The sequence below is a fragment of the Falco peregrinus genome, chromosome 1 (genome assembly GCF_023634155.1).
Source record: "Falco peregrinus isolate bFalPer1 chromosome 1, bFalPer1.pri, whole genome shotgun sequence".
NCBI lineage: Eukaryota > Metazoa > Chordata > Aves > Falconiformes > Falconidae > Falco > Falco peregrinus.
In genome coordinates, this window is record NC_073721.1 from 109,948,006 (window position 1) to 109,960,460 (window position 12,455).

General features: G+C 40.5%; 1 protein-coding gene across 7 annotated transcripts in view; it reads left to right on the forward strand.

Moving 5' to 3' along the window:
- The window catches only part of OTUD7A (OTU deubiquitinase 7A), a 146,841-nt gene extending 135,329 nt beyond the window's left edge, over positions 1 to 11,512 (forward strand). For 6 of the 7 annotated variants that reach the window (XM_055814774.1, XM_055814785.1, XM_055814776.1 and 3 more), the window contains one exon: positions 159 to 11,512. In XM_055814774.1, the coding sequence (XP_055670749.1) occupies positions 159 to 1,589 (1,431 nt within the window). In that variant the 3' untranslated portion in view covers positions 1,590 to 11,512. The remainder of the gene's footprint in view (positions 1 to 158) is intronic. The other variant, XM_055814780.1, reaches the window with a different exon arrangement.
- Positions 11,513 to 12,455: the final 943 nt, after the last annotated feature.

Below are 12,455 nucleotides of genomic sequence, written 5' to 3' on the forward strand. Positions count from 1 at the left end.
TGGTGAAGAAACCAGCCTAAAATGTCAGTGCATAAATTTAAAAGTACATTTGAAATCAGTGTCAAAATCTATAATGGATTTGGGGGAGGGGGGTGTTTGCACCAAGTCCCTGTGTGAAACTGATTTTGCGGTATCTAATTATAATTACTTTTCCATAGCAGGCCCCTTTGGCTCAACCAGAATCCCCTACAGCTTCAGCTGGGGAAGACGTTCAGTCTCTGGCTGACTCAATGGACTCGGACCGAGATTCCATCTGTAGTAATTCCAACGGCAATAATGGCAAAAACAGTAAAGAAAAAGAAAAGGACAAACAGAGAAAAGATAAAGACAAAACCAGGACGGATTCAGTTGCCAATAAAATAGGAAGCCTCAGCAAAACCCTGGGAATTAAACTGAAAAAGAATATGGGTGGTCTTGGAGGCCTGGTGCATGGCAAAATGAGCAGAGCCAATTCAGGGAATGGAAAAAATGGTGACACAGTAGAGAAGGTCAAAGAGAAGAAGTCCAAGTCTCGAAAAGGGAGCAAAGAGGAATCGGGACAGTCGGCGAGCACTTCTCCATCCGAAAAGACCACTCCATCTCCGACTGACAGAGCTAGCAACTCACCCACTGAGAAGGTGAACACTAAGTCCTTTGATAAGCAGTCTGACCCATGGAAGTACAGCACTGACGTGAAACTCAGCCTCAACATTTTGAGAGCTGCCATGCAGGGCGAACGAAAGTTTATTTTTGCCGGCCTTCTTTTGACCAGTCATAGGCATCAGTTCCACGAGGAGATGATAGGCTATTACCTGACCAGTGCACAGGAGCGTTTCAACGCAGAGCAGGAACAGAAGAGAAAGGATGCTGAGAAAAAGGCTGCACTGAATGGGTCATCTAGCAGGAAACTGGAGCCAGAAGCGTACTCAAAAGAAAAATTAGAAACGTCTCCTCAGGATAGGGCATCACCCGTCTTGCCTCAAAGCCATACAACTCAACTGGTTTTAAAATTTAAAGATCGCACTAGTCCCACTCCTGGGTCATTTTCTTCGCCTAGTAATGGTGCTAAGAAAAGTGGACCCATTCCGGTATCTGCCCACTATAGCCATACGCCACCTGTTCAAAGGCAAAGTGTCATCCATTTGCATGATGTCAACTCCAAGCCATCGAGCTTCCAAGATGATACCTACAAGCCAGTGGTTGGCACCTTAAAAACCTGTGCCACCTATCCCCAACAAAACAGATCACTGTCTTCTCAGAGCTATAGCCCAGCCCGGATATCCGGGATCCGTACGGTGAACACGGTGGAATCGCTGAGCTATGCCATGCCTACCGAACACAAGTCTCAGACATACACAAATGGATTCAATACTGGTGATATTAGAGACTGCTTAGAATATGCTGATGAGGATGCTCCTCAGACCTGGTTGAACAATGATAAAAATCAAGGCAGAAGCACAGTTTGCCCAATATATTCCATCCAGCAGAACCGCTGTAAGAAGGAGAACTGTTCCTTTTATGGTCGGCCTGAGACTGAGAATTACTGTTCGTACTGCTACAAAGAAGAGTTAAAGCGCAGGGAGAGAGAAAGCAAGGGACACAGGCATTGAGGATTCTTCTGTGACTACTTAGTTTTACCATTTTCTTACTTACAAAGTAAACAGTGTTGAATTGCAGTAAAAGGAATCCTTAAGAAAAGAATAAAGGATTGATGAGTAAATAGTGTCTAGCTTTTCGCTTTTCCGGGGCAATGAGGAAATAATAGGATTAATTTATCATAAAAAAAAGTATTATTTTCCATTTTGTCGGTGTCTTTTTTACATACACTGGTAAGCTGAAGGGTTGTTTACTCCTTTGTCAGTGCTGTGTATATGTTTGGTCAAAAATTTACTAATGGTGCCTGAATTTACACTGACATCACTCAGGTAGTAGAATGATAGGGAAAAGTCATAATACCGGAGATGTGGTGTTGTAGTAGGGTAGTATCTGCCTTGCAGACATTTGGAATTCTATAGCTATTATGAGAGTATTTTTTCCTCAGTAAAACCTAAATTTTTCATAGCCTTTTTTTTTCAGGAGGGTAGTGCTTTTGCATACTGCACATTTTTAACACGGCAGCATATTGCATTGCTACTAATGTTTGTACTCATTTCAGTCTAAAGTTGAATGATTCTGGGAAAATGGGAGTGAAAGGTCTGAATTCATGAGGGCTGTAGCCCTTTTTTATTTTAAGTTCTTACCAGTTATTTCTACATTTCCATAAAAAGGTAGAATGAGCCAATTTTATTTGTACTGAGTATTTCAACAGGTTTTATAAAAAATATATGATGACTTGCAAGACTTCACGTCACAAAAAATCTCCATATAGTATAGTTTTGGGCACCTGAATTTCAGTAGTATTTCCATTTCTGTTAAAATTGAGAGGCGTTAAATGAAAATCCAAAAATCTTATTAGATTTGGATAATTTGTTGACCAGCTAGGAAAGTTAGGATCATTTTAGAGCTGAATGAACTGCTTGTCAAAACAAAGGTATTGCACCAATTGATTCTCTTAGCCATTGCATGAATTTAATCATTATTTATTCCTTTCTCAGCATTATTGAGTGATAAGTTATCGCAAATATAACTACTTCTTAATGTTTCTTGGAAGTCTGGTGGCTCCATCTATTTTCTGAGTCTTCTCCTAGAGTGAGTTATGTACCCCGCAGGAGGTTCCAAGATGGCTATAAAGTATCTCCAGTATGAATTGCAACTCCTAGCACATGTTTGCACAAGTCTGATACCCAGATATTTACAGAAGTATCTGCAATATTTTTGAAAACAAAACTTTGCTCATAGAAACATTTCTGTAAAGCAGACACTGCAAATACTGGTGAAGTATGTGTATGACATTAGGAAGTGTTCTTCAATATAGTACTCGCCATTTTTGCACCCCTCCATCACCAACTGGTGTAATGTAGTAAGAACAGATCTTTAGCCTTTTTGCACTTGTAAGCAATGGCTCATTTACTGTCTACCTATTCTTTTTTAAAAAAAAGAACCCTCACTTTCTAGAAATAGGTGAAGTGCTGCCTCCAAGACCGATTACTCTGCCACCTGAAGATGCAGAACATGAGTTCTGCCTTGCTCGCTATGGAATAGCACTTTTCTGGCCCGCACAGGAAAGGTTCTTTGCCAAACAGTCTTTGTTCCTGATTCTTTGCTGCTGTAGCCCAGTTTTTACTCTTGACGTGGGCTCCACCACTTCCCTTGCTTACAGTTAATCCTAGTGAGCCTTGAAACCAAGCCTGAAGTAGTCTGTGAAACAAGATACACAAATTTATGCTGACATGTGCTGGCTTTCAGGAAAAGCACATAAGCTTTTGCTAATGTCCCACTGAAATCTGTGCAACTGAGCATGTACTTCAAATTTACCATATCTTTAGGTTTTCTGCTGAGTGGGATATTTAAAGAATCATTTCAAAATAAGTCCATTAGCCACTCCTAAAAAGCCACGGTCTGTGCTGTGAATCCAGACCTGTACTTTGTATTTGTGCCATTACTGACTGTTACTGAATTTGCATTCCTTCACAAGAGGGAGGTATCGGTGCGCGTAATGAGAGGGGAAAGCTCCGTGTGACTGCTGTCCCTCAGGTAAGCGCACTCTAAACCCTGTGCCTCCGGCCGCGCGCACTGGTCACCAGTGCCTGTTCTGGTTAAGGGTGGTGGTTACCTGCTGGTTCTCATCAGAGAAATCCGGTTGCAGATCGTGCTAAACCAAGCCAGTTCGCGTTAAAGCACAACAAATGGCATACTTATTTGTGTTTGTTGCTGCGACTGAGGAAAGTGGCAGGATAGAACTTCAAGAAAAAAAGAAATATTTAAGAATTCATAGAGCGTTAGAGTAGCAGTAGCATTTGATACTCTGAGAATTGCTTCTATGTAAAGTGCTTAAGAAATCCTACATTAGCAGCCAGCTACACCAGCCCCTGTGTATTTGTCAGCTGTATCTGTTCTGAATGAGGGAAAAAGTAACAGCACGTATGTAAAAATAAGCCATTACCATGAGAATTTGCTGTTTCCCATTTTTCAAAAGAGTTGTTTCTATGGTATGTTTTTAAGATCCACTGCTCACAAAAGAAAGATTTACAGCTGGACGATATTTAGATAAATTACTCTGTTCTGTATTATTGAATAGACTGTACCTGTATGTTAGATTATTTTGAAAAATTAACTGGTCTTCTGAATAATAATAGGCTTGTCTGTGTAGGGTACCAAGCTTTAGTATTCACTATCATCGTCAAGTCACTCAGATATTTCCATAAATATATACCACTACTGGATTGCACATTTTTAAATATCTGTTATATGAAATACTGACAGAACACTTTTTAGTTGTATCTGTTTCCTCAGAATACTCCTCTTGGTATATCTTTGAATAATTTGCTTAATATTGCTGTTTTCTTTTAGAACTGTCTTCAAATACCCCACTATTCTTTTGTCCCTTAACATCTGATACTGAAAAGAAGCTGCAGGCCTACAATGCAATTTGCCAGTTAAATTCTACCCACCTTTTCATAGTAATTGTCCTATTTTCTGGATAAGTATTACTGTGATTTTTTTAAAAAATATTTTTAATTTTTTATTATTATTATTATTTCTGAGGTATTTGTGGCAGTCGTCTAAAGAAGATCCCATAGCTGGTATTGAACAGTCCAAACATGCAGAAACAGTGCCTCCCCCTGAGGAAGGGATTGTCCCCCTAACCGAAGAGCCTAGTGATGTGAGGACATTTTCTACCTATTTTTTCCCAGAGGGAATCCCCAATTGCTCATGACTTGCAATCACCAGCACTGGAAGAAATTGTGTCATTCCTCAGCTAGGTATAAGAGGGAATAACCTTCAAATGTATTTTTCTGTTGCACTAAGTGGCTAACCTTTGACTGCTCTTTTGGTTTATTTTTCCTTACATTGAAAGCTATAGGTAGCCCAGAGGCCAGCAAGCCCTTTTCGGTGCCTGGTCTGCCCTCTCCGTACCTTCCAGAACTTAGTCCCAGCTGTACAGAACTCAGTTTTAGTTTTGCGGGACCCTGTTTGTTTCTTCTGTTAGCTCAGGTGGCTGCAAGACACGTGTATTTTTGCAGTTGCATGTGCTTTTCCCCCCTCTCTCTCCTTGACAGGGATTCAACAATTTTCACTGTTGTCCGGATCTCAAAAGTACAAACTAGATCCTGGGTAGGCTGCACCTTCCCAGAACAGAGCCAACATCACCGGGAGATATTTAGGTTGGAGGAAGCTGGATTTTTTTTTAGTCTGTGAATGTACAATTTTTCTAATTTAAAAAAGGCTTAAACCAATTATGCAAGTTTTTTACATTGTTCATAAACTCTGATACAAAGGTCTGTTTGTAACAGAGGACACCTGTAATACATAATGGGTTTCAGTCACACTTTATATTAAAGTTCCATTTGAAATGCTTTATAAAGAGTTAATCAACTATTGCTAGATTTTACAAGTATTTTTTCAAATGTGGCTATCAGTTGTAGCATACGGCTAACAGGCAGCTCATTCAGAAGAAGGTGGCACAGATTATCGAAGGTAACTTCAGATATTTTGGATTTTAAAACAATTGATTAACCTTCTGTTATTATGGTTCATTACGCTTTATAAATGCGATGGAAATACAGTGTGTGGCCCAGCTTTAGCAATTAGTTCCTACTTCCTAGGTCAAAGGCAACATTAAGGGCATCAGTGAAAGGAAGATGCTGTCCTTGGGGAGTTCCGTGTTCCTTGTTTCTTAAGAAGTCTAAGTAGGCCAAGTGAAGTCTTCAGAGTCATCTTTTCTAAAGCCACAAAGTTGATGATGTAAGCAGTGTTGCTTGGCACGGCGTTGAGGAGGGATGCTAACATGGGTTTGCGTGCCGTGTGGCTGCAGATCAGGGCAGTCTGCGGAGGCCGTAGCAGTCCTTGCATGTATCGGCATATTCAGGGTCATCTACTTCTCGTGTGGTGGAGGTGTAGATATCAAAAAATCCACAGCACAGATCTGACAAAAAAAATACTGCCCTCTAACTCTGATTCTGCAAACAGTTAAACTGGTGCTTAACTTCACCACACCCTGACATCAAGGAGACTGCTTTTTTCCAGAAACTTCATGTAACTGTTAAGAAAAAGCATAAATGTTTGTGGGATCCAGGCCTAAGCCTTTAGCCAGTGTTTGCTCCCCTCGGGCTGCCTGGTGTTACTCTTCCAGTGAGAGAATCGATGAGGATTTTGCCCGAGGAGGCGAGGGGAGCCTTCGGCCTCTCTAGGCTGGCCCTGCTGCCCTCTGAAATGGGTGGGCAGGGTGCCCCCAGTAGTGGGCCCTGCCGTCAGGCCTCCGTGGCACTCAGGCGCCTGCAAGCTGGACGTGAAAGCAGAGTAGGAGCTAGTAAGGGAGTAGGGTCTTCGTAACGCTGGGAACGTTTTGCACAGGCCGAACCCCGTATGTTAATAGAAACCACAATAATCTTCATTAAACACAGGTCCAGAGAAGCAAAATAACTGGTGGTGATTGTAGATGGCTTTTCAGCTTAGGGTATTTGAAGAGTATTTGTTTTAGGGTATGGCAGCTCGCGCAGAGGATCGCGAACAGTATATAGCATAGAGCTAAAATTATTTCAGTAACAGACAGTAGTACCTGTTTTAATTTGCACATTAAGTTCCAGTGTATATGACTAAAATATTATATTGTTAAAAATGAAAGGAAACCAATAGAGGTGTTTGTAAGTATGTTCTGTTTGTAGACAAGGCTGTATTATGTTGGAATTTTACAAGCCAAGTTTAAATTGTAATATAGAAATTATTTTTATATTATTTTCAAAATATGCTACAGAGCAATATTTTGCACCTTTATTATAAACAGGGTCATCATTTTAGTAGGTTACCTTCAGAAATGCTGGTAGAAATTAACCGTGAAGAATGCTTTGTAAATGTACTTGTTTCTAACTGCTCTGTCTGTTGTGCACATCTATATCTAATGCGCGTTGAATATACAATTTTTTTTCAATTGAAAAGCTTTAAATTTTTCTTTATATATTTTGGTACAACACTGTCCCTCCCTATTCAATTCCACTCTTTTTTCCAGTCCTACCAGTCACCATTTTTCTAAGCAGCTTCTGAATAAATGTTCATCTGGAAAGTTTTCTTGACAAATGAAACATTTCTGCACAGATATTGATTGATTTAAGACATTCATAATACACCTTGGATCCACTGGAGTAGGATTACTTTGCTTTTAAAAAAATAATAAATCAGAGATTTATTATTCCTTCAGAGTGAAAATCAAGCATTAATAACCAGTGCAACCATTTAACATCTGTGGGAAGAAAATCACTCTAGATCATAGAAAAGTCATCCTCTAATTGGCAGGTTCATTGTGTCTTAATATATATCTAATATGCATTTTATTCTTGCAGATTAAAGTGTTCAGATTTTATTTCTTCTTAGTTCTTTGTACTGTACATATCAGTTACTGATGATCTGTGCAAAAAAGACTTTGCAAACTATGCGTAATGTTAAGCTAGGAGTCAGTGTAGTTTTTAAAATTCCATAAATTTTGTGGTTTAGTTTGTTGGGGTTGGTTTGTTTATTTAAGAATTACTATTAAGCTATGTACTGCAACCAAAATTCTCAAGTCTGGGTGCCTAACTAACGTTAAGATTCTGCATCTAGGTTTCTCCTAATAGAGTGGGTTTAAGGTGTGCTGAGCATCAGTTTCTGTGGGAGGAAAAGTTCTTTCTTGGTTTCAGAAAATCAAGTGAGCATTACTCCAGCACACGTTCAGGGCTTTCCTTTGTAAGTCTACACTTCTTTTCAGTCAATGGAATTTACATTTTCTCTTTAGTGATTTTCCACGTGTGAACAAATAATTTGGCTTATTCATAAAGTGATTGCTTGCCTTGTACCAAACCACCACATACCTGTCCATTTAACTGTTGCATTCATAGTGGGGCTAGTGCGTTCCACCGACCTGGGGGGATTATGAGACCTTTTCTTCTTGGATATCCTGATCGCTCTGTTTTGATTATTTGATTTTCCTCTGAAATGAATGTGCTGTTCTGACTGCTGGTCAATGTCCCATTACCTGAATGCACGTACTGTACCAAGAGGATTGAAATGGCTGATGCACATTTGCACTGCGGAACACATGATATGGGTAAAAGCCACCATGTTCCAAACAGCCTTAAAATTACGACTCTCTGGGGACTGAGAGTCACTTAACTGGATGCAGCCTCGGTCCCAACTGCTTCATCTAACCATGGCTGTAAAACACTAGCCTCTGTCGTCTGTGTAACTGTTTTGTATTCATCTGAATAACCTGCCATCTTGAAGGCTTTTTTCCTTTAAAAATTTGTAATTCTTTGACAAGTGTCATTGTGTCAGGAAACCTTACTCAAAAGAGGAGATAAGATGTAAAATTCGAGAGATAATGGTAGCTAGCGGAGTAACCATGGCACCAAAATGCTGAAAAGAGGGAAACCAGTGAAGATGTATCAAAACTTATTTCCTGTCAAGTCTGGAAGTTTTGTAGAGGCTGTATTCTCAGAAAAAAAAAAAAAATATTTTGCCAATCATCTCTGCATTTAATGTAGTCTCTTACTTTGTGGCAGAGGTTTGCTGTTGGGGAAGAAGGGAGAGAAAAATGGCAAGTTTTCTTCCCTTCCTAAATAAAGCAATTTCTACTCTAGTGGCAGTCATCTGATATTGCAAAAATATAATCCAGTGTTAGAACTAAACAGTGCCTAACTCCTGTGAGTTGTGTATTTTATTTTAATTTTGCCCCTTTCAAATGCTCTTTTAAAATAAAAAAAAAAGGGGGGGGGGGGGTGAGGGGAAGTTTAAAGAATAAGCTTGTAGGACAGTTACCCAGTTCTTCCTTTTTTTTCACATGCAAAATCCATATAAGCTTGAAAATGGAGTTAGACTGGAGTTGCACTTCCCCTCTCAGGCAAGTTGAGAGGTAAAAGCTACATTTTTAGGCAAAACCCATGTAACTGCTTTGCCACAGAATAAAATTAGAACGCCTTGGCCCAGGAGCTTTGCCTGGCAGTATGTTGGGAGCTGGAGAGCCACGGCCAGCCTGGCCGAAACAGAGCAAGCCTGGTCGTTCTTGCCTTTAGAACAGACAGTTAGTCCTGGCCCGTGGCGTCTGAGCGGTGTCTTTGCAGTAAAGATGGAGCAGAACACTGCCTTGTCACTTGCACCAGGTTTAAGTAACAGAAAGCCTTTTCCCTGTGCTTTTAGTCAAAATATGCAGGAGGATGTAGCAGCAAAAGATGGCACCTTGGGCTCACAGAATGCCCTGCATCTCCTTTTCATGGGCTTGCAATCAGGTATGAATTGAAACGCAGCCATGTGGGCGTGACAGAAGCGCTCTCATCTCTGAACTTTGCAAATTGTGTGCACTTACGTTTTAATACTAACAGAAATATAGCAATGGTTTTATCGTTTATTTGCTCAAGGTTCTGAGTACTGTAAATATGGCCTTTGTGTACTGCACACGGTACGTGTCCAGGACAAACGATGCTTTTGCCTCGGAGCCGCTCAAAGAGCTTTGCATGCACATGATACCTGTCTCTGTTCAGTCACCATAAACCAAGGAGAACAAACGGGATTTAAGCCTAGATTAAATAATTCATGGAATTAGCCACCAACCATAGTATTCCAGGCCAGCTTTGACAGCTTTGTATAAAACTCTACCCCAATGATCTAGTTGAGGTTTGTGCTCTTTCCCAGGCAGGAGCAGTTACTTCTGCGTCTTTTCCAAGCCTTACTCTGCTAACTCCTTGTTGCACTTGTGATCTGCTGGTCTTCTCATGATTCAGCTGCAAAGCAGTTTTTCAAATCTGCATAGACCTCTTGTCTGTTACTGGAATCCATCTAGAGCTTTATTTTCTGTTCAATTGTAAGACGCAGAATACTGTTATAAACTTGTCCTAATGCCTTGACGTTGACGGTTGCGTGGCTGAAAGACTTTGTTCTCCTTGGAAGGCCTCGTTCTTCCTCGTTGATTCTTGTGACTGACATCTTTGTATGGAAGAAGCTGAATGAAACACTGAAAATGTCAATGCTGTTTACATGTATTTCTGCCATGTGGTGTAGTTTATCTTTTTTGTTACACAATTTTGTGTTGTTAAAACTCAATGCCTCTCAGATACGGACGAATCTTGAAGGATAGTCTGAATTATTATACACAAAAGGTATATGTAGCTAATTCATTGTAACTTTACTATTACTGTTGTATAATGTGCCCTCCCCAAATTGTTTATCTTTTTTGCTGTTGCTAACATTTTCCCTTTCATCTTCTACTTCCTTAGACAAATTCTAAAGCTCTTTGTCCTTAAAGCCTGTGGTAGATTTTCCAATAATGATTTGGCTTTCTTAGCTCAGTTTGCATATAGAGTGGCTTGTCTCCCCAATCAGGAATTAAAATAACACAGATGTCACACCCGTAGTTTACAGCAGTTCATTTACTCCTTAACTGAGTCTTTGTTCAATTATAACCAAAGCTAATTTTATGAAGTTTAAAAGATCAGGACAGGTAATGTGACACTTTCTAATAACCTAGCAAACTCAGCATTTTTAAAAACGTAGAAATAGTACAATGAACATACTTGTACTTGAAGTCCGTGTTTCAAAGATGGACAGTAGCTGGGTCTCACTGAGGCTCAAGTGAATGTTAATAAGGAATAAAGCAAGTCTCACTGATTTTTGTTGGCTAAGAGTTCAGCTTCTTGGTAGTCGTACCATCCTCATTTTCCAGAGTCTGAGTCTGAGTTTCCTGTTGTCTTCTATAAGTTTATACTGTTTTAGCAAAGATTGATTTATGATTTCAATAAACAAAATGATAGATATACCAGAAACTTATTTAAAGCTGAAGTGACTTTTCAGGTTTCTCTCTGTTTGACCATTTTCATGCAAAACTTTTACCCCGTATGAAAGGAGTGAATTTTTATTTTCCTATTCCCTTCCCTATTTGCAATTTAAAGACATAATTGGTTGCAGTCACTTTCATCTGCACACAAAACAGCTGATAATTTTTAAGCTGACTGCCATGTCATGTTTAAACCCATGGTTCAAAAGAAACCAGGAGCATTAATTAATGTTAAAGGATAATGAATTTTTTTTGTTGTGAAAGGTGTGAGTTCTTGAGAACCTTTTCTACATGCAGTTTTCATTCAAATTCAATTTAAATGTCATTTTTAATCTGATCCATACTTCGACAAAGATGATGTGTAAGAGCTGTTTTTAGCAGTTGGATTGTTACTTTGTAAAGTATTAAAGCACTAAACCAATTTTTGCAATAGGTAGTAAAACTTGCTTTTGTTTTGAAAAACTTCCAGTTATAACTGTCGCACTTTTTATAGCAGAACTGTATTTAATTTCTTTCTTTTATGAAAGATTACTCAAAGTAACTGATAGCTCTGTAATCCGTGTGAATTGGCCTCTCCATTATTTGAAACCGAGAGAAGCTATAATGCCTATCCAATAAAATTAACTTATTTCTAAAGTATTTGTTTGCTTGAATTCTTGTTTGTGCTTTTTGTGTGATCTCCTCAGTGTTATGCTGGGGAAACACCGCAGCCTGGAAGGGAAGCAAGGGGCGAGGGGCACGCCGTGAACTGCGGGTGGGGGGTAACTGGGACGTCGCTGGCTCCCCTCCTGCAGCCGCCAAATCCACTCAGTTTGACTTCAAGGTCTGCATGAGGTGGGTCACCGACAGTCTGAGGCAAAAGCCAGACAGGAGGCACTGCCAGGCCTGTTCAGCTTTTGCTTCTACAGTGTTCCCAGTTCCCGGGTTCCGAGGGCACAAGGGCCCCCTGTGCCGTGCCACGGGCTGGGCTGTGACCTACCACCCTCGGGACATCCATGCCCGTGCTGTCAGGTGGCAGCCAGGGCATTTGTCAAACATCTCTTGGTGAACTACAGTGTTTCGTTAGAAAAATCCCAAGTGCTGAAGAAGTCATATTAACCCATGGTAAGTTGTGCCAACAGTTAAGTAGCCATTTTTAAAAACCCTTTTATTTCTAACCTGAATTTGCCTGACTCTGGTTTCTGCCGTTGGGTCTCATCTCCCCCCTGTCTGATGGAGGAGCTGCCCTCCAGCTGCTTGTGCCCTCTGCGGGGCTGTCCCTTAACCTCTGTGTCAGGCTGAGCAGGTTGTGCTTTCCAAGGCCATTGCAAAGGCGCAATTCCAGTTCGTGGAGCGTAATCCTTCTCATGCCTGTGCTACAAGCCTTCTCCAGCCTTTTAACCCCTCCTTGGTCTGTAGATACCTGAATTAGACCGAAAGCTCTCTGTGAAACACACGCCAGCTCCAACGAGAAGGAATCCAGGCAGAGACGGCCGCAGGCTCCGTTGGACTGCCCCTCTGCTGAATGTGCCACCGATCCTGTGGAAGAATCGACATTTTTTTCAGCATAAGTTTATTCCCTAATTGAAACGATTGTCTGTTC